The sequence below is a fragment of the Lycorma delicatula genome, chromosome 2, assembly GCF_047948215.1.
Source record: "Lycorma delicatula isolate Av1 chromosome 2, ASM4794821v1, whole genome shotgun sequence".
In the NCBI taxonomy this organism is placed as follows: domain Eukaryota; kingdom Metazoa; phylum Arthropoda; class Insecta; order Hemiptera; family Fulgoridae; genus Lycorma; species Lycorma delicatula.
Window position 1 is genome coordinate 121,527,545 of NC_134456.1, and position 23,234 is coordinate 121,550,778.

A 23,234-nucleotide genomic window follows, 5' to 3' on the forward strand; every position below is an offset into this window, starting at 1 on the left:
AAAGAAAAGTAGTAAAGTATTTCATTCCAAGCGCGTATAACTGCACCATTCATTTCAGTGTAAAAATATGTTAGCATAAAAAAACTATTCGGAAAGATTTTAATTATGTAATTTTAGTTTTTCTGTTGTTACTCCCCGTTTGTGGATTTTTGTGTTTTGTCTTTCTTCATTCTTTTTCACTTTTTTACTCGACTCCCAAACGGGGAGTTTTCATAATTGATTAATTTGTCAGTTTTTACCTCTTTCCTCGTGAACAGTAATAAATAATCCGACTATTATCGTTAATTACTGTTGTTATAGGCTATAATATTTATTAAAATAATAAAAATATTTATCTTCTATTTTTATATTAGTCACGTGATTTCTCTGTCGATGAGTTTAAAGTTTAATAAATTCCTTCATAACAAAAAAAAAATTATTCTGTTCATATATTTTCTTCATTATTTTATTTCATTACTAACATTTTTCTAGAAAAAAAATTAAATACCTTTTTTATTTTTTCTTATTTTTCTTTACTTTAAAATGACTGTATAAATCTGTTAATCATTGAACATTTTAGAGCAAAGAAAATTAATAAATTGAATAGGGAATTAAAAATAACAGACTCATACGATTATCTCTTTAAATTTTAATTTAACTCTTTCTATAAAACGTGTTATTTTTTTGAAAATCATCTCTGATGAAAAATATAGTATAAAATTTTTGCTGCTTTTAAGATACAATAGTAATTTTTCCATTATTTTCATTAATTTAATCATAAAATTAATTTACAAAACTTATTTTGTTCGGATATGGTGGTAACACTTTATTGTTGGAACGTACACCCCCTTTAGGTAATTTAATCAAAAGCAACAAAAAAAAAACAATTTGACAAAAACATAATGACATAAGAAAAAACAGTGAATAACACAAACCCCGTAAAACTCTTATACTGTGTAGGTATCTCTCAGAAAACAATTACTTGGCCCGAATCCGAAAAAAAAATTATATGCAAAGGAACTAAATACTATTTGGTGTTCTCAAACTTCTCTGAAAAGACAGTCCTTTGCTTCCAACGCAGAGAAAAGATATTTAATAAATCAAGTTATGCAAAAGCTTCAAAAATATAAAACAAATTCACTCGCCACGGGGCTGCTTCAATTACAAAATAATAAATAGCAAAATAATATTACTTTAAATAGGTTTGTTTTTTCGTGTTTTCTTTTTAAACTAGTATTGTTATATTTTGAATCAGTTTTATATCAATTTTTTTTCAGATTCGGTGCAAAAAATTGTTTCTTTGAGGAATACCTTCACACTGGAAGTATTTTTCGCGGCTTGTATTATTCCCCATTTTTTTTTTTTTTGTATCATTCTTTAAACAATTTTTTAAATCATCTGTTTTTGTGATGAGGAGATTTACCAATACTTTTACAATAAGATTGTTTTTACAGTTTTGATATCAGTTATTTTTGTTATAGCTTGTTAAATTGCATGTTCATTACTTCTTTTCTCTAAGAAAAATTTATAAGCATCTCTTGAATTTCTTGGCCATCTTTCTTTATGAATGCTTAAATCGTCTACCAAACCTAATTTATATTCTATTTTATTTGTACGAATAATTTATTAAAATTTTTATTCATAGTAACTTTTTGACACGTATAATTGTATTTTTTGAACCATGATAGCTTGCGTCATCTGACGAAATATTGACGAAACATACGCTTGGTGCTGTTGGAGAAGAATAAAAATGGTGGTTTCATTTTTCATGATGAGAAAAAAGTAAAAACATCTTTACTTTTCAATTAAGAAAAATTTAATAGTAAAAATAGCTTTTATTCAAAGAAAAATGCAGAAAAAAGCGGTATTACCGGTTATCATGTTAGTGTATGTTTTTTTTAGTGAACGAAAAGTCGCGACCTTTCGTAACTAGCTTAAAACCATTTCTGTAAGTACTCCCCGTTTGTCGATTTTTGTGTTTTGTCTTTCTTCATTCGTTTTCACTTTTTTACTCGACTCCCAAACGGGGAGTTTTCATAAATGATTAATTTGTCAGTTTTTACCTCTTTCTGACGATCAATTATAATGAATGATATTTTATAAAAAGAAATATTTTAATTTTAAATTTCAGTCTCAGATTTAACAATCGTTGTCAATAAACTACAGCCGCTGTATGTTATCTCAAAATTTTTTTGTTGTAAATATTATTTTTGTACAACTTTATTCTCATGATCGTTCCATATGTCTTGCTGTTTCGCTCTGTTAAGATAAACATTTTGTAAAAGCGGTGGTTCATCTGGAGGTCCCGGGTTGGAATTCCGGTCAGGCATGGCATTTTCACACGCTACAAAAATTGTCATTCATATCATCCTCTGAAGCAATATCTAACGGTGATCCCAGAGGTAAAAAAAAAAGAAAAAAGCGATAGTTCGTACCACAAGCCTATTAGTTCAATTATTTTAATTTATTTTTTTGCTTAATAAATTAAATTAATTTATTAATTCACTAAAGAAGCTTTGAAGATTGTATGTGGGAACATGAAAGTAGAATTTTGTAGCGTAAAAAAAATGTCATGCCTGGCCGAGATTCGAACCCGGGACAGGGATAAGTCCGAGACAGCCACTTCTCCACAGAGATCGTAATTTTCTTCACTGCACAACTCAGATTCTTATTTTAGAATGATGAGGTATATGTAACCTTTACAAATAAATTCTATCTTGTATTTAAATCGGCTATGTGATTTTACCGTTTAAATGTTATATTTTTAAATTCATTTGAAAGTTTTTGCAGCAAATAATGATTAATACACCAATTTGCCATTTATGTAATGTATTTAATGTATATCCAGTTTTCGTGTATAATTTAAATCCAGAAATATAAACAAAAATATATGTGAATGGATTTAAACTGCATCGAATAAAGAAACCATAACTAAATTATGCAAGTACAGCTCTGAACAAATATAATTTAAATTGATGTTCGCTTTCTTTTTAGACGTGTTATATTTTGAAAGTAAGCACATATCCAGTTCCGGTTTCCTGGGCGGGGCTCTGAGGTAGTTAGAGACGAGGGCACCCTCGGAGCTGGGTGTATGCTTAGTTGCGGGTCCGGCTCTGGCGGACGAGGAAACAAAAAATGACAAAAAAAGCACATATTTACAGGATTTAGGCTACTGTATCAAAAAATGATAGATTATTTATAGCGATCATTTGAAATACCATATAAATATAAAGACTCTTTATATAATAGACTACTCTACAAAAATAAGAACCGAAATTAAGATAAAATTAAATTAAATTTAAATAATAATTTTATTGATTGAAAAAACTAACAGATAAGTTTATTGTGAAATATTTATACTGAATTTATTATTAATTGTAAAAAATGGTTGAGTACTGGTGTTTATATTTGTATATATTATACTGTTGAATTAATGTTTTTATTGTGTTACATGTTAAATGTCTAAACCGTTACGATTGTAGGCAAACTGACATATATATCACAACCAATTGAAAAAGCAACGTATCGTTCTATCCGTAAAAGTAAAATTTTTCGTTCTCAAAAATAAAATATATCTTTCGCCAGGCATATTAGGAGAGTCGGTCTTCCGTCACTTTCTTTATTGAGCCGTATATGCTGTTAAAATTAGCACGTCAGTTCCTCTTAAATTCAATTTTTATTTAGCATTACAAATGATTCCTTCATTCTGTTTACTACAGGGACAAGCTGTAAAGTGAAAATCATTACTCATAGAGTAAGCAACTCCGAGTAGTGTCTCTTGTATCTGGGAGTTCTACATGAATCACAACCAAAACAAAGACTGCGACAGACAGTGTAAACAAGAAGTACCCTTTCTATTACATAAAAATATGTTTTTATACTCTGCTTCAACTCAGAAGGATTCTTTATATTGTCGTAGCTTAAATGTAATAAAATTATAAAACATATTTCGCCAATTTCATGCAGGAAAAAATTATAACTTATTTTTATTGTTTGTTTTCTCTGCAGTTTATTCAGGGCTTGCATAAAAAGTGTTTTACAAATACGATATGACAATACCCGTTGACAAATATTTGAATTGATAAATAATACAAACAGCTGGTTATTGGTTTTCCAGTTAATGTTAAAACTTTTTTTATAAAACCATAGCGTAATTTAAGTAAACAAAGATAATAACTTTTGTATCATTCGATTTACTTTCTGCTGATTAAAGTTTATTTTATGTGAGTATCGTACAAATATTTCATTAAAACGGTTAATTAAATTCAATAATTTTTTAGGGTAAAAATTGTTTGAATTTTTATTTACAATTTATTTTTTTAATAGTATATATATCGTATTTATAGTGGAAGTTCTCGTATTTTTTAATATTTGTTTTTCATAATAACCTTATAAAAGAATGTAATTTTCCGGTTTATTAAATTCTATTTTATTTACTGCTGGTTTTTTTTTTTTTTACCCACATAATAGATAAGGTTTAGTTATTTGAAAATAAAAGTTACAGTCACTCGCTGTATAAATGCTCTAGTGACAGTGAATGTTTTTGATTTTAATTATTATATAATCACAACCAAACAATTAAAAAAACTTGGCAAAAAAAAAATCTTGTATTCACTTTTTAAAGATACTATTAGCTTTAAAATAAATAGAAAATTTTATTAATAATATATCTAATTAGTTTAGATTTGAGTTGTCCATTTTTTTTCAGTGTGGCTGCTAATTTAGCCCGTTTATAAATTTATTTTGCTCCATCAGTTCCCAGTAAACTCCAGCAAAAGCTACCTCAAATCTTTTAACAGCATGGGAGTTAATTGAAATTTCAATGGTTTTTTTTGTATTAATCTCAGTGATCAAACAAAACTAATACTGGCAGATACAAACGAAAGAATAATATTATCATAAACATCTCAACGCACCGTGTTAATAATAAAATTGCTGGATACAAGTATAAATATTTTTTTCATAAATAACTTGACTTGTCATTTTCATTTGTATCTTACTAGCTTGTTAACTTGGAACTTTCATTAGTGTCTTTATGTTTCTTGTTAGTTTGTGTTTTAGAATGACATTACAAATGACAGAAGTTAAAAGGAGTTTGCTGTTACTTATTAATTAAATACTGCTTATAAAAACTGTTATGTTAAAAGAAAAAAATGTAAAGTTCATCTTTAATTTTAGAAATGCTTTAATTTTGTACATGTAGTAATAATGAACTTACCAATAATTGTACTTATTATTTTTCATTTAAACAACCTTTTTATATATGTGCAAGTCTTAGCAGTAGCGATTGTGAAACACGTTTTATTATTGAGGAACTCCCAAAAATTTTGCAGTTACCACCCCACCCCGGAAACACTTTGTTCAGTTGCACTAGAACAAGAACTAGTTATGTGTTATGTGTTGTGTGTTGTGTAATATTACTTTAAACAACAATATTTATAAAGAAAATGGCCGTTCTCATATAAAATAAAAGTGGATTTTCTTTTTTAATCAATATTGTATTATGGATATTTACAGATAAAAAATAAGAGCTTTAAAAGGGATGGAATGTAAAAAAAAAATCCAACTTTTATTTCTGCAATGCGGTGACTAGCAACGAAGAATGCATTTTATGGGCTTCGACAATTTAATTTTCCAGAATTGTTAACGTGTAACAGTTCTGTTTCGGAATTTCCCCAAATTTTCCTGAATTCCTACTATGAATGGCAAAGTAATATTCTACAAGTTTTGTTTTTACTTCGTAATGCTTTCTTGAAAACTCATAAACGTGTATATATATATATATATATATATGAGTTAAATTGTCGGACAAGCTCATAAATTATACTCTTCGTTTCTAATCACTGCATCGCAGAAATAAAAATTGGATTTTTTATATATTCCATCCCTTTTAAAGCCCTTATATTTTATCTGTAAATATACGCCCAGCAAAAATTACTGAAGATGAATTGTTGAAAATTTGTACACACGTTCTTTTTATGGTGTAACCGCACAATAAGAAAGAATTTTTTTGAAATTTCGAGTTTAGGTTAAAATGGTGTAACAATGAAATGTACTATTTTTTTAATTTCTCGGTAAAAAATGAAGATGTCACAATTTGATTTTTGGTGTGTGTAATCTTCATGTATATATCTAAAAACCTAAATATGTAGATTTTTTTTGATATTCGACCTTTAAAGGGGTGAAGAAACGTAAAGATTTTGAATAATGATTGCAAATTTTCCCCATTTCCGACAATACTAAATGAGATATTCAGTACATTTGGGCATGAAAATACTCTTCAGATAAATAAAAAGTCATTTATTAAAAATGATTTTTTCTTTTTTTTTAATTTCGATTTTTTTAAGCGGTGCGGTTGTGTATCGCGCGGCCGCTTAACTAACACAGCCACTACCAATTTTACTGTATGTGCGAAGTGACTGGCTGCATCTACTCGTACTTGACTAAAAAACATAAAAAAGTTAAAATATAAAATAAAAAATGAAGTACGGTCGCCATCTAGTGTTGCTTACCGGTAAACGTTAAGAACCGGTAAAAATATTTTTTTTGTACAAAGAATGGGTAACTATTGTTTTTAAGATGGAGGCCGGTTATTTTAAAATCTGCATTTTTCAGATCGTTCAAAGGTTAGAGTCTTGAACTGACCGATCTGTTGCTTTGCAGAAATTACAGTACACTAATATTTTTATAAAATGAACAATCTTTAATCTTTATTATCATAATTATTTTCACAAGCAAGAATTTAATGAACACAGGGGGTCCAGGGGGCAGAGTCCGCTGACTGCCTGCCTATCTTACTATCTTTTTTCAACTGATGCACATTTACTATTTCTGTTTACTTCTTTTTAAGATACTTTTTATTTTTGAATAATTACTCATTTTTTTAAATGTATATCAATATATATTACTTATTTTTTTGAGTTCATCAGTTTTTATCTCCCCCCTGGAGCCAGACCCGAAATGAAGCATTAACACAGGTCCAGGGGGTGCCATCGCCTCAAACTGCTTAGTCGAGAACTGACGTTCCTCCCAGACAGCCGGGACGAGAATGCCACGAGAATTACAAAAGGGTACATTTGGCCTCCGTTGGGCAATCCTTACGTAGATGCCCTGCAATCCCACAGTTGAAGCAATGTCCTCGTCTATCGGGACCGCTGCAGGATTCAGCTCGGTACCCGATCCCCCAATATCTATTGCAACGCTCTTCAGTTGAACTCCGTGAAACCCGGCAAGACACTCACCCAATGCTGATGCGGCGGTCCTTCAGCAATTTATCCGCGAACAGAAGCGAAACCGCCACCGTCGCCACTCTTTTGTATTCCCAAATGACGGCCGCAGGGAGAGGACACCTATCGCCAATAAGGCTCCAGCCATCTTGGGGATATCACGCACTAAATCCACCTCAGAGGCAAGGGCGTCAACGTCCTTTATAAGCAAGTGAACACGTCGAACACCCCTACCGGCCGTAACTATCATGCCCTCTACCTTGATCAAAATTTGCCGGCGTAGCTTCTCAGCAACATCTCCAGTGTCTGTAACTCTGATGTGAAGGTCGTCTTCCTGAACTCGACGCGCCGAGAGTATACCTGCTTCGCCCGGTGACACGCAGTCCTTTATAATGCGAAGGAGATCCGCAGATGTGCGGCCTGTATACCTGCTTCGCCCGGTGACACGCAGTCCTTTATAATGCGAAGGAGATCCGCAGATGTGCGGCCTGCCGCTTTCACCACTACTGTCGCGGTTGGGGGCCCTGCCGGTCTCTTCACCGAGACCCTACTCACTGTGGTACCCAGTGATAACATGTCTGTGTGCGCCGAGAACTTACAAGAGCGCCTCCGAGTCATATACTCAGTCACTTGACACAAAAGAAGCCATACCCTCCCGTGAGGCCCGCAATGGTACTGGCATTCCCATCCAACACCAACCGAGCTGATTACATCAAGCGATTGACCAAACGTTCCTCACCCTCCAACGAGTTAGCTAACACCAAATAATTCAGTCTGCCTGTGTCTCCACTGACCCACTGGCCAAATCCATCGCACGGATATTGCCAGCAACAACCTGACCAGCCCGCAGTGATCCCGATCGAAGCATCCGGCCCGCCCAGGGCATCTCCTCCAACAACGTCGAGATGGTCCATAATCTGCCCCCCGTTCCAGGTCGATCACCCACGCAAGGCCATCAGCTCCACTGACATTCTTCAGTACCACAGTGGACGTAAAAACTTCCTTGGGCCACCACTGAAGGATCAGTCGGGGCAATTCGCTGTCGACTACTTTACTCTCCAATGCATTCCGCACATTTATCCCAGGCGTACGTCCATCCACAGTTTGAGTGGTCACATCATAAACAATGAAATACGTTTGCGTAGCTTCATCCACTAGGTCCAGTCGACTGAGCTCTCTTTGTTTCCTCAGATGTTTTCTACAACACGTCTCGGAATAGTCCCACCATCCGAGAAATACCACCCATATTATGGGAACACTCACTCCCTAATCTCTGTAATCGTATCTACATGTTGGCTAACTAGAGAACTGAGGTGCCTAACATGACGGGGAAGAATAGCCGTATTATTAGCCAGACACCTCCTCCGCTTGCCACTATCAGAAATTATACCAATCGTCACCGGCTCCTCCTTCAGCTCTCCCTCTTCCATCGGGGAGGCATACTCCCAATTCAGATCCGAGGTCTCCTCCCAAGAGAAGAAGGAACTCCTACTGCCCTCCTTTGATTTCTTATTCTCCTCCGAAGCCGGCGGAGAAAGACGCAGTCGTCATTTCCCGGTCGGCTTCAAAATTTTCGGTTCAACACCTACAACAGCACGAACGCCTCGAGAGACTGAAACCGGCACACCCGCAGCCCTCTGCTGGCGCCAGATAGATGCCTTTCCCTTTTCTATTTCTCAAGGTTTACTCAGTAGCCGCCTGAACTCGATCGCCATTTCCACAAAACTGAAACACACTTTCACACTTTCACACTGAAAGAAACTTTCACAACTCTTTGACTCAACCTCATGAACAATAACCTGGGAGGCCTCCCCCTACCGGATCTCCTCCCCCCCCAACCGGAGTGAAAACCTCACCCGGAAAAAGGGGGCATCCCCGGTCTGATCTTGTTCAGTCATAGTCCAACAAAATATAAATAAACGAAATCAGTTAATTAATTTAAATCAGTTAATGATTCAAATTAATTCAATCAACCAAGTGTCCGACTAACAAGAATATCTGGAAAACACAAAAAAAAAGTCTTTAAGTGTAAAGGAAGTCTGTAGTTCAAAACATTAATAAAAAAAACACTGCGAGAGAGAATTTATTTCTCAAAATTTCCCTGCTTGAAACGGGTGATAGAAAAATTAAAATCTTTCTAAATTTATAAACATGCCGGCCTCCATGGCGCGAGTGGTAGCGTCTCGGCCTTTCATCCTGAGGTCCCGGGTTCGAACCCCGGTCAGGCGTGGCATTTTCACACGCTACAAATCATTCATCTCATCCTCTGAAGCAATACCTAACGGTGATCCCGTAGGTTAAACAAAACAAAAAAAAACGAACGTAAACTAACCGAAAAGAATAATTTATCCAGTTGGGTAACTAATCAACATCCGTTAATTACCGTAGGCCAAAGTATTAAAATAAAGTTTAATATCACAAAAAACCCTAAAGTAAACAACGAAACGGCAAATAACTCCAAAACGACAGTTAATGTGAAAAAAACAGTCAAACCAAACGATACAAGTCATTATTAGCCCGTAAGGAAAAGTAACCAAAGGCACTAACACAAACAAAGTAACGAAAACAAAAAAAAAACACAAGAACGTAAAATAAACGAAACACGAACGAAACATCGTAAAACAACAAACGAAAAAAATAATAACAAAAAACGTGAAAACGAAGACACAGTGGGCATCCAAAAACAAAGAAAAAATATCACGTCTGCACTTTCATAGATCCTAACCTAACCTCGCCAATATAAACTATTATTTTCATTTAACTATTTTCATTGAATTATTTTTGTCTTTTATTTACTGGCAACGAACTACGAATTATTTAATCGTCGTCGTTAGTTTTTAAATGTTACAACATGTTTTATAATAAAATTAATGTTTAAATAAACCTAGTTTTAAACGTTTCGAGCTAAAATGTACTTGCTATAATTCTTAAAAAAGAATAATTGTTAAATAATTTTTATCTGATTTTAGTTACTAATATAAAAAAGTAAATGTCTGGAGCATTATTAATGGAGTAATAATGAAATATACAATTTTTTTTTAATTTCTTTGTATAAAATGAAGATATCAACTTGATTTTTGGTGTGTGTATATATCTTCATGTATATATATAAAAACCAAGATATCTAGATTTTTTTTATATTCAACCTTGAAAGGAGTGATACTATTAAGTATCATTTCACTGTATGTTTAAATTTTTTTATGACTTATATTGTATCAGCTGGAATAGTGAGTAAAAGTTTTAATTTTTAATTCCCGTAAAATGTTAATAGGTTTGTACATATATGAGAAATCCAGTGAATATAATTTAATGTAAGACCATCTTAGAAAAGCTATTAATGAAGAAAACCAGTATATTTCCTTATACTAAACCGATATTTTTTTTACTGTAGTATTTTTTTATTTACTGAATTATAAGCTTTCTTCATCTTAATTTATTTCAAAAATGCCATTATTTAATAATTATTGTACTAAGAATGGAAACAATTCAACTCGCTCTCGCTCCGTAAAAGAGTTAAATTACAGTGCTAAATGTATGCACGTTGTAAAAATGTGAAAACGTTGGATGATAAATGATTCAAAAAAGTTAAAATTCTCAAGATTATTAAATACACTTTCATTAAAGTTTATAAAACTCAATTGAAGTGCGGAATGGGGATGGATTGCTGGACCGGCGAATGGCACCTTGCTACTTACAGCGTTCTTTTCCCGGTACACTATCCGGATTAGGACCACTTCAGGAAATATAACTGAAACTAGTGCGCATCTGTGTTTAGTCTTCCTAAGCTTTGATGGGTACTAAATTTTTGACAGACAAGTACATAAATTATTATCAAGGGTGATACATATGGCTTTGTATCTTTTACCCGCAGAAGTAATTGCAGATTCAAAGATAATTTAGAAAAATATAATAATGCCACATCGGATCGAATTTAAAATGACTTCAAATTTAGTTCACAATAGTTTTTATTCATAACCCTCTTTGAAAATAAAAGGAATAAGTAGGACTGCTTTACATAATTAGTGAAAACAGTGCGAACTTGATAGAGAAGAATAAAACAACTCAGGGAAAATAGAAGTTTATTCAAAAAACTGTTTAAAAATATATTCATACAACAACATACACTATGAACAGGCGTAAATGTATATATCAATCAGTACAGTGTGCAAATCCTATTTGTAAATAATGCTCAACAAAAACTATAACTTCTGCAAAAAACAAGAAAGTATTTTTAATGTAAAATAAAGCGATTCCAGTTGTTTTTCTTTAACTTTTACCAAAAGAAACTTTCCTTATACTCGCATAAGCTCTATTTTATTTTTCTCTCAACAGCTATTTCGAGCAAATCATTACTGAATTACACTTTTTATCTTTGCTAGAGAAATATTTCTTCTGCCGTATTAGAAAAAAATTGTAAAGTAAGTTTCACAGAAAAAAAAGAAATTAATAACTTTCAAGCCGAAATGTATCTTTTTTCATTTGGAAGTACGGGAAAGATAGGTTTTGTACTGCTAAGTATGGAAGATATTTTCTTTTAGGTAGACCTACAAATCGTAACGATAACTTTTGAAATACTGTAAATACTCCGTCGTACAGAACTGGATTTGTCTGCAAGTTTCTGTCAAAAATGCATTTCCTAATAATATTAGATTTTGGTAATACTACTTAAAATTGATGCTTCAAATATTGAATATTTTATGTTGCATCACGTGATAGTTACAACGTTTTTTTTATTTTTTGTAGTATGTTTGTTTCGCATTACTTTGTTACAGTATTGAATACGCCTTTATATAAAATCGATAAAGCTCAAGTTAAAGAGGTTTTATATTCCGATAACACATTCGATTCACAGCGCAGCTATAACTGAATTTCACTAGAAAGATGAAAGAAAGACTAGTAAGATTCGAGGTCATCGTGCATTGCGATCGCACAACGCAGAACGAAATGCAGAAATGAAAAGAATTTCTCACATAAAAGTCAGACGCTGAGAATTGAATTCTCTAAGAGGGTGAAAATCGACCGGGCGGGACAGATACTAGAGAACAAATAAAATATAGACTCGAGCAGTAACTAAAACGAAAATAAAAGACTTCTTGAAAAGAGAAACAGATCGTGTTGGCTTTTTCGTTAAATTGTAGTAACTGAACAACATAACAAAACCGCAAATTGAACAATAAAAGATTAAATTTATAAACATATACTCAGAAATCAAATAAATTGTACGTAACTTTAAAAATACTATATTTCGTTTGTTTAAACAATTGTTTTTTTCAAAGTAGTATATTACTTAAAATAATAAATAATCCTTTATTAATAATTCTTTACATTTCCGACTTTTCGGCGTCAATTTCAAACAATTTCTAGTAAAATGTAAGAATTCTTAGAAGATATGTTATATTAATTATAATTATTAATGTATTCTATAATTATGTGTTCATATGTATATTAACGGACTGCTTGTAAAATAAATATTAATATTATATTCCTTGACTTTACACGCGTCCAAACACACACACACACACACACATATATATATAAAAGAACACCTACTGACTGACTGCCCGATTCATCAAAGCCTAGCAAAAACTACTGAAGATAAATTGATGAAAATTTGTATGCATGTTCTTCGTATGTGTAAGTGGACACTAAGAAAGGATTTTTTTAAATTCCGAGTTTAAAGGGCGAAAATGGAGTAACAATGAAACTTACTATTTTTTTTAATTTCTCGGTAATTAATAAAGACATCAACTTGACTTTTGGTGTAATTTTCATGTGAAAATAAAAAAAAAAACAATTTCTAGATTTTTCGAAATTTGACCTTGAAAGGGGTATAAAGATAAAAATTTTGAACAATGATTGCAAATTTTCCCCATTTCCGACTACACTAAACGAGATATTCACTAGATTGGAGCTTGAAAATACTCTTCAGAAAAATATCTAAAAACCACTTTTGGGTTTTCTGTGAAATTCGATTTTTTAAGGGATGCGACGGTGCCTCAACCAACACAGATTCTTTTACTGTGTGTACGATACGACTGGCTTCATCTTTCTCTGGTTTTGACTAAAACACATAAAATAAAAGTAATTAGAAAAAAAGGGGGGAATTTAGTATGGTCACTTTGTATTGGTGTTTATCGGATAACGATAAGAACCGGGTAAAAATATTTTTACCGTACGAAGTACGAGTAACCAGATATAGCATTTTAAAATTTTAAAACAGTTATTTCCGACCACCGAATTGTTTAACCACAACGCTGTTACGGTTAGATGGTATCAAAGCAGAAAACCCATTTATTTCCGAAACTGGATAACAGAAAACACCCACAAAGGGCTGCGGGTTATTTAATTTACTCATTAGCCGAAATTATATTGTTTCATGCAGTCTGGTTATTACAAAAATCATAAAGTATCAAAGAAGATCTGTTATCAATCTTGAAAGTTACCTAAGTATCTCTAGGTTGAAACACATTTAAAAAATTCAAACTTTTATTTTGTACTTGTGAATATCCTATAGCTATAATCTCGAAATTCTATCATCATAATAATTTATGGTTTTCTATTTCTTAATTCATAAAAAAAAAAAAAAAAAAAATATTTACTTTTTATCAAATTTTTTGTCATAATTTAATGCTACAGTACAGTCTGGCTAATCCGAACTAATTGGGACCGAGCTCTATTCGGTTTGTGAAATTTTCGGATTAACAGAAGTTATTGCAGTAACAGGAAAAAATCAAAAATTATTCAATTCTGTTGAAACGAGTACACTAGTCCGTGCATGCATGCAGATAATGTTAGTGACAGTGAGGTGAGTCTCTTGTGTTGTTGTCATACTGTACCATACTGATACCATACATCTTTTTATCGTAAGATTGGACAGTTTTATGGCCTTTTTTATGTAGTAGTTTTTTTAATTATTTTTCCTTGTTTTCCTCACAATATAAAACAATTTAGAAATACAGACTGTACATAGTACGCACTTTTTATAATACAATACCGTATCTCTTTTATTTCTACAGTTCAGTGTATAAAATTTTACATGCATACAGTACATCGAATGATTTAGAACAGTTGGTACTGAAGTGAAACAATATTGGCTTTTTCTGAGAAACAACAATTTAGCCTCAAACTGATATTTTCTAATGTATCGCTACTCATTTGTCTGCTATTATTATGTCAGTTCGGACGTACCTTACTGTGTCAAGTAAATTTGAACGTGCTAGTAGCATTTAGTTCAGCGTCGATGTTAATCTTTATGCGAGTACTGTATGTATTGTATATGTAACGTTCAGTGGTTGGTACAGTGGCTTGCAAACAGAAGCATACTACATGTACACTTAAAGATAGGCTAGAAGTTTTGAATCGTTTAGAAAAAGATGAGAGTGACAAAATTGTCTGTGGAATTAGTAATGGAAGAAAAGCCATACAAAAATTGAACAATTCTGTGCATCTTCTTCAAAAAAAAATCTTGAAGGCTGGGATACATCAAGACCGTCACTAGTTGAAAAAGGTTGATGAATTCCTCTTTCTGTAGTTTACATAGAAAAGAGAAAAAGGCATGCCCTTAAGTAGACCTCTTACTAAATTGATAAATGTTGACAATTCATTTACGACAAGCATCAGGTGGTTAGAAAGGTGGAAGAAACGTCACAGGATTCGCCAGTTAACTATCACAGAGGAGCAGCTGTCAGCAGATCATACTGCATCACAGGAGTACCAAAGAAAGTTTGCTGATTTATTACTATGGGAAAAATATTTTCCCATAGTCCCATAGTCAACCAGTCTACAATGTTGATGAAACTGACTTCAACTTCAAGGCATTACCAACAAAAAGTTTGGCATCTAAGGAAGAAGTCTGTGCTCCAGGCTTTAAAATGACCAAGGAGCGAGTTACATTAATAGCTTGTAGTAATTTTGTGGGAAATTAAGGCATTTTGTAGTGAAATCAAGGCAGCCTTCCTACCTCCTAATGTTATGCCTTTATGACAAACCTGTGGATCAGGTTGTCTTGCAAACTTGCAAGCTGAAACTTCAAAGCTTGCATAAAGAAAAAAATTCCTAAGAACCCTCATGGAAGATGATATAAGTTCAGATTCTTTACTTCAGAAAATGAAACAAGTAAACATTAAGGATGATGCTTTTTGGACAGCCAAATTCAGACGCTGTCTCTGAGCAGTGATTAACAAAATCTTGAAAATAAATATGATTAATCCTCAGCTTTGTAGAAATTTCAAATCAGAAAAACAAAGCTTATCTACTTGAGCTTGTAAATTAAATTCCGGATTGTGAGGAAGCAGTTGACGACGGCGTAGACGAGTGGATGTCAGCAGATGTTGAAGGACGTGAAAGTCTTTTGTTACTCAGTAAGACTCTGAGAAGCATGTTGATGATGCCGGCAGTGATACAGACAAGCTTGTATCACATGATACACACAGAGGCGGCATTGGTCCTGGATCTTGCCCTTTGCTATGTTGAACAACTGCCGAAGCTAGTTTTTAGTTAAAAATAAAAAAACATTTTTCACACCAAAATTGTTTGGATTAGCCGAATTTTCGGATTAGCGGGACTCTGCTGTATCAACTTTTCTTTGCCTACTTTTATTCTTTTGCGTCAACAGAAAATCAACATCCAGAAAAATCAATTTATTAAAATATATTTTGGATAAAAGCTATCAAAAACTGTATTGTTTTAATAATTTATGAAAATGAAATTGAAAAGAAAAAATGCCAACAAAAGAAAGTTTCAATCAAGACAGGAGGGGAGCCCAAGGCAAATTTTTGAGTTACTGATTAGCCTACATTTTCAATCAAAACTCTTCAATTAAATCAACCTGTGAGTCTCATTTAAAAAAAAGATTTATTGTTGAATCTTTATTGATGTATACTAAATATGTAAATACAAACTCAGATTTATTAGAAAAATTTTGAAGCCAGAAGTAATTATCATTGTAATAGTGTTTGTTCACTCCAGTAATAATTTAGTAATTAAAGATAAAAGAGGTTGTTAATATAATTAACTTATAATTGCTGTGTTGAGATATCGACTAATGAAGTAGATGTAACAAAAACCAAAATTGAGTATAAAAATTTTTATTCTGATTTTATCAGAGTCAAGATTCATAGATCTTGTCAAAGCTTGACTAATAGAAACTGCATTCAGTAATATATAAGTTTAATGTTCTACAAGAAATTGTTTATATTATAATGAGGATTCAATGTTTTTTCTTTTTATTCTTATTTTACCTAATGTTTGAGAGGTTTCACATCTAGCGGAACTGTTGGACTGTAAGAAAAACAGTTTACCATCTTGCCAGTTCCAGAAGTTTGTAAATATTTTTAATGTGATTTTAGTTTTCTGAAGTACGAATTTTATAATTGCATAAAATTAAATTGTTAAGGGTTACTGCATAACTTAGTTATAAAATGTTTTTGTATTAACCTTAATTAACAAAACTATTTTTGACATAACTTGTATTTTTGACAGTACATGTGATGAAGCAAAGGTACAAGAAAATCCTTGAGAAAAAAATCAGTCATGTCTCTGGTTCAAGTCATTATAATAAAACAATATATTTCTTTTGTTTTTCTGATCTCAGGTTTAGTGAAAATGTGCAATGGAACATTATACACTTTAAAATCAAAACATTAAACTTCTATTTACATTTCTATCTTTTTTTGTAGACAATAATTCTCTACTAACTACCATCCCAAACCCATAGGGAAGACCCCCACCTTGTGATGTTACCAGTCACCACACCACCCCCTCCGTTCCAAGCCCTGAGGGGCTTTACTGGAGGTTGTCTTAAAACCCTCTAACTGATTACATCTCACAGTCATTAGCCAGGCCTCGGTCGGGATGTCACCGATACTAATCCCTCGGCAGACATTTGCATCAGTAAAATACAAATCAAATTTTGCCTTCGCATAGGCCTCAGACAAACATCTTCACATCCAACCTAATATGATTCACTCAAACTAACTGACTGAAACCGCAGAAGTGTGAATCCCGTGCTTAGTCCATATTTGACAGCATCGTTCATGACTGTGAAAACCTCAGAAAACGAACATGTTGAAAGGTAAATCACTGCTACACTCATACCAATCAAAATTATCTCTTATGTAACATAGAAATTTAGACCTACACCCAAATAAGTCTATCACTTTAGGTAACCTAACAAGGTTGAACGTAACCTCATTCCGGTCCATGCAGGAGCTGGGGACAAACTCCGCACCCCCACTCGGTCCCATCATGGAGTCTCATGTGTCACGATCAGGACCGCCACTGGTGGAGGGAAGCCACGCCCCCAGTTGCATGGGTTACTACATCCCTGCGGCACGGTCACCCCCACCAACAGGAGCTCCAAAACAAATCACAAACAATACCAATATAACCTTGGCATGATGCCAATGCACCTACCTCCAACCAATCCAATGCCTAGGCCGGAACCCTAGCCAACCAAGAACCTATCACGATCGAGTACCTCGATTAAACTCCCTCTGCAGACCTACACACTGCAAGGGCACAAAGAAAACCAACCACTAGAGACCATTTATCGCGGATCATCTAGTTGGTACAAAGATCCAGAAAGGAATGTATTCTCTCAAGTTCCCAAACAGCTCGTGAACTTCGACCTCGTATTGGGGACAGACGTTGAGGACGTGGTCCCTTTATCATCAGTCCCATAATCTGGGCATTGACTCAAACCCACCAAATGAAACATAGCCAAACTCACCCAAAAGGCACCATGTCTGGAGAGAAACTGTGATATACCAATTGGGGAGACCCAGCCACTTGCACCTAAATCAGACACTATAGGAAATATAACATGTGTGTAGTGACCTGTGGGGGATTCATCCCATCTGGCCTGCCAAGATGCAAGGCCCCGGTCTTCAATCTCCTGCTATCGTTCTGACGTCTCTACTAACTACCAGCAAGCAAACTTTACAACATGTTTTGTACACCTATCTCCCTGTGTATTTATTTATTCATTAATTTATTTATTAAGCAAAGTAATGACAGTAATAATAGAAATAAAATTAAGTTAGTAAATTTTCTTTCATAGGTTAAATATACATAAATAAAATTATCAGGGATTCTATTACTGTTTTGAAAACTTGAGAATTTGGTGGCAGTTGAATTGAAAAAAATCTTTCAAGCTTTAATACAGTACAAACAGCCTGTGAAAAATACATTTGTTCAGTGTCTAGATCATCGTGCATGACTTGTTTCCACATCTATTATTTTCATTTAGTGTTATATATCATTTAAAGTATATCAATTTCAATAGCATAATTCTCTTACTGCTTCCTTTCCATTGTGAATGTGTATTTACAGAAAGAATTTCTCTGTATTATTTGAATCTTATTTTATTCCAACTTAAGAAAGAGATTCCCAGTTTGAGCCGTTTTATGCATGTTCAAGTCTTTGATCTTAAATAATACCCCAGTTTTGATGGTTCTGTGATTATTTTGTAGATGAAAAGCCTCTGGTGGTCTCATAGTAACTTTCTTTCTGATAACTTACACTTAAAGAATAAAAATGATTTTTGTTTTTTCTTTGATAGAAGATATAACAATTTCTTTAACTTGAAACTTTTCAGCTACTGCGATTCTGTCTTTTCGAGACATGTAAAATGAAATAGATGAAATGGTTTTTAATGCCTAAAATGTTGAACCCTATCGTCTTTCTTAATGTATTTTTACATGCCACTTCAGGAAACCTGTTTCAAAAATTTGCATTCATTTGCTCTAAGTGTATGAAAAACAATATAAAAAATTATTTTCAGGGAAGAATTCATTTTTCTGCACTCCAAGTAGTAATATTTCATGCTCTGGTATTCAGGATTGGCACTTGACACTTTCCTTTTCTATTTTTATCAAGATAGGTTTATCATTTCTTTGGAATGGTATTACCGGGCTTACCTGTATTTTAAACAAAAATAAAACTAAATATTTTAAAATATAGAGTTAATTTTAAAAATAACAAAACCCGGTTTTAAATGTAGTATCACAAAGAAAACCCACCAGGTTGTGCTAGTGGTAAATTTGTCATTGCAAATCAGCTGATGTTGAAGTTAAGAGTTCTAAGGTTCCAATCCTAGTAAATCATAGTTACTTTTATATGGATTTGAATACGAGATCCTGGATACTGTTGTTCTTTGGTGTTGGGTTTCAATTAGCCACACATCTCAGGAATGGTGAACTTGAGACTGTACAAGACTCCAGTTCATTTACATTCATACACATCACCTTCATTCATCCTCTGACATAATAACTTACGTTGTTCTGGAGGCTAAACAGAAAAAGATAGTATCAGTAAGAAACTTTTTTTCAATTTTTAGATTTCAAATTTTACAAATTGAAGCCAGTTTAAAAAAAGGACAATCCATATTCTGGCGCAGATGTCAAAATTTAAAAAGCAATTGAAAAGAATTTTTTTTACATTTTGATGCACTTTTTAAAGTTGTTTGTATTTTTAATTTTATTTTACTAAAGCGTTTTTAGTTATATTATTGTTTTAAGTATGGATGGCTTAGAAAACATGCCACTAGTCAATTTGTAAGAAACGTAAAGATGAGAAACCTGTGTCTTGATAGAAGTAAAAAAAGGATTCCAGAGAAACGACATACGGACACTGCCATTGAACATCAGCTAAGGCTTTATCAATAAAACTGTTATTCAATATTCTAAAGTTACACTGAAAATTAATTGTTTAAGAAGATGCATTTTAAAATTTGATATTTTTATATATTTAAACTTCAACCTTACTCAGCAAACTTTGGATTGTGGAATGAAATTTCAATTCAAAGAATTAAAGAGTTATCAAACATTGATAAAATAATATAAGACCCAATCTTTAACTTGAAAACACATTGAAGACACTAAACCTAATTCTCTTAAGCTAATGTTTACCTGTTTAAAAATAAAATAAGTGTTATATAATAAGTCAAATCATTTTCATAATCTGATCTAAAAACTGTCGAAGATACAGTACCTATACCTCCTAATGCTTTAGGTTTTGAAATACAGCATTGTCACTGGTAAATGATTACTAATAGATTAATTTAATCTATTTATGTTAGATAAGCGTATTTATTAGGACATATTTTGTTTGTAATGTGTTTGTGTTATTAATTTACAATATTTCTTTTTTTTTACAGGTACTTCACATAATTTCAAGCAGCATAACAGAGATTCTAGATTATTCTGTAGCAAATGTCTTAGTCTTGTTTACCAACTTCTTCATAATTGTCAGTTATCCAATCAACTTTGCCATTTACTGTGGTATGTCACGACAGTTCCGGGAGACATTTAAAGAATTATTCATCCGAGGTGCAGTGACCGTAGCTCGTCGTAATGGAGGCAGTTCAAGATACTCTCTTGTAAATGGTCCTCGAACTACAACCAATGAGACTGTTCTTTAGTAAGTAATTTATTTTATATTTTTTAATGTACTGAAGTATTTTATTAATAATAATAATAATAATAATAATAATAATTAAACATATTAATTTACTAAAGAATAAAAATATGCATATTAATTTTCATATGTATTTCCAAACAGTCAAATAGGATAATGTTCTCTTTAGAAATAAATCTGGTCCCTTTATTACTTTCCCAGTTATTCAAATAACTGGTAATAATATTTCGGAAATTCAAATAAGATCAAATGGGAAAATACTACAAACTTAAAAAGTGAAATAGTATTTCTGTTACTTGAAATAAGTATAAATGTAAGCTCATACTATTGGAAAACTTGAATTACACATGGACAAAGAGGAAATTTTTAAGATTACGATTTTGAAGAAATTACGAATTTGGGAAAATCCTTAGATGAAGAGTTTATAAGAGTAGGTGTCAAGTGTAGGGTAAAACTGACTGACATATCAATAAAACTAATTCTGTATGATGTATAGAAAATTCAGATCTACAGAAAATTAACCAATAAATTTAGTAATATTAATGTTTATATATATGTGTGTGTGTATATATATATATATATATATATGGCATAATAAAACAGTGACATGAGTTTTCTATGGTTTCTTTTACTCACTCTTAAGATCCAGTCTATAAGTCCTTTTCTGCCTCATCATCAAAGGATTAGCCAACCAACTTGTTTTTCCCTTCAGGTACACTGGATTAGAATCTAAAAAAATATCATTTTAAATATGAAACGGCTATAAATTTTCTGTTTTTTTCTATAGTAAACATACACAACTCCAAATCCTTTGAGTACTAGGATGGAAGAAAGAACACTTAAAAATTTATTTCTGCAATAAATTATTTAGAAATCACTGGTTTACTGAACTCATTTTTAAATTGCATAAAATTGATCTGGATGAAGATCTTTTCAGAACTAATTATCCAAGCTTCTTCTTCAGTGAAATTACTTGCACCACTGTTGTTAACTGCATAACAGTAACGTGGTTAGAATACTCCTTTAGTTTGTGATGGAATGGTATCTTTTATTTTTTTTATGATAACGTGTGAAAAAATGTCTGACCATTTCCAAATATTTCATTTATAGTGTATGTTTTTTATATTTAAAATTTCTATAATGATTAATGTCTTTATTATGTGTGACCATTTCTATGAGGAGATTTTCAAAGATTCATTTTTACAGGAGCCTGATCATGACTCCTGTACATTTTCCTTGAAACACCATGTGATTTTTGCAGCCAATCTATCCAATATAGTATTTAGCATAGTCACTAAGCTTTAAAAGCATTTTATTATCTTTAAACAGTCTTATGTATTATAAGATGAAGTATAATTGATATTAGCATGCTTTTAAATACTTAATGTTAAAATTATAAAATAAAGAAATTGAAGTAAAGATTCTTTTCTCTGATAGCTTATAATTTATGAACTTTTTCAGTCTAATACCTCTGTGTGATGAACTGAAATTACAAATGTATGGTTGTATGAAAATAAGGAACGTGAAACTAGAATTAACACTATGGTGATAAAAGAGTAAAATACTGGGTTTACAAAGTAGTCATTAGGGTTTTAATTTGTTATAAAATTTCTTGGTTGAGGTGTACTTATACAGTCTACATTATGGCTAGAATCAAAGGCAAAGAAAAGAGTTTTAGTTGTGCGCATGGCAATGATTGATTGCACCACTAGCAAAGATCGCACTCCTGAACAGAAAGCCTTCTGTGATCCTAAACAGAAGTTTTCTTCTGCAGTTTGTTAAATGTGAATTTGTAGTTACACTCCAACATGCATTTTGTAGAAAGTTTAATTGTGATTCTCTGAGCGACAATAAAATTTGTTGATGGCATAATTGGTTTGAAATGACTGGTAGTCTGTGTGAAGAGAAGAGTAAGGGGCAACTTATAGTGTATGAAAAAATGTTGCAAGTGACAGAGAGTCTTTCCTGAATAGTCCCAAAACCTTTTTGGAAGGCCAAACATGAACTAGCCAATGCTGGTGATAATGTGTGGAAGGTTTTAAGGAAATCCTTGCATTGTCCATTTTGTTTACTGCTGTTATAGTCCTTGAAGCCTACCAGCTACAAGTGCGTGCCGACTTCCCAATCAAAATGTTGCATCATGAAAACGATTTTCTTGGCCATATGTAATCAGTGATGAGTCAACATTTCATCTTAGTAGAAAACTTACACATAATGTTCTTATATGGAGGTTAGAAGTTCTCCACGAACTCTTTCAATGCAAAAGAGACTCCCAAAAATTAAATGTTTTATGTGCAATATCCTAACGGCAAGTTTATGGATCATCCTTTTTCAATGAAGCAAACATAACAGGTGTTGCTTATTAGGATATGCAGCATAATCAGATAATTTTTCTTGGCAACAAGATCTGTTTCCTCACTTGCATAACTCTTTATGGGATTGGTGAATGGCATTTTCCCTAACTGCTGTATTGAGCAGCTTAGACCTGATGACAGAGCTTTGTGTGTGGTGGCCTCCAAAGTCACCCAATCTGACCCCATGAGAATTTTTCTTTGGGCTTTTATAAAAGCTTTATTTGCCTCTGCTACCTACTGATCTACCCAATTTGAGACA

The 23,234-nt window shown here is 32.7% G+C and overlaps 1 protein-coding gene across 4 annotated transcripts in view; it reads left to right on the forward strand.

Moving 5' to 3' along the window:
* The window catches only part of SPR (G protein-coupled sex peptide receptor), a 1,401,361-nt gene that overhangs the window by 1,365,979 nt on the left and 12,148 nt on the right, over positions 1-23,234 (forward strand). For 3 of the 4 annotated variants that reach the window (XM_075356174.1, XM_075356177.1, XM_075356176.1), the window contains one exon: positions 20,362-20,625. In XM_075356174.1, coding sequence (XP_075212289.1) covers positions 20,362-20,625 — 264 coding nt within the window. Of the gene's footprint in view, positions 1-20,361; positions 20,626-23,234 lie in introns of those variants that run through there. The other variant, XM_075356175.1, reaches the window with a different exon arrangement.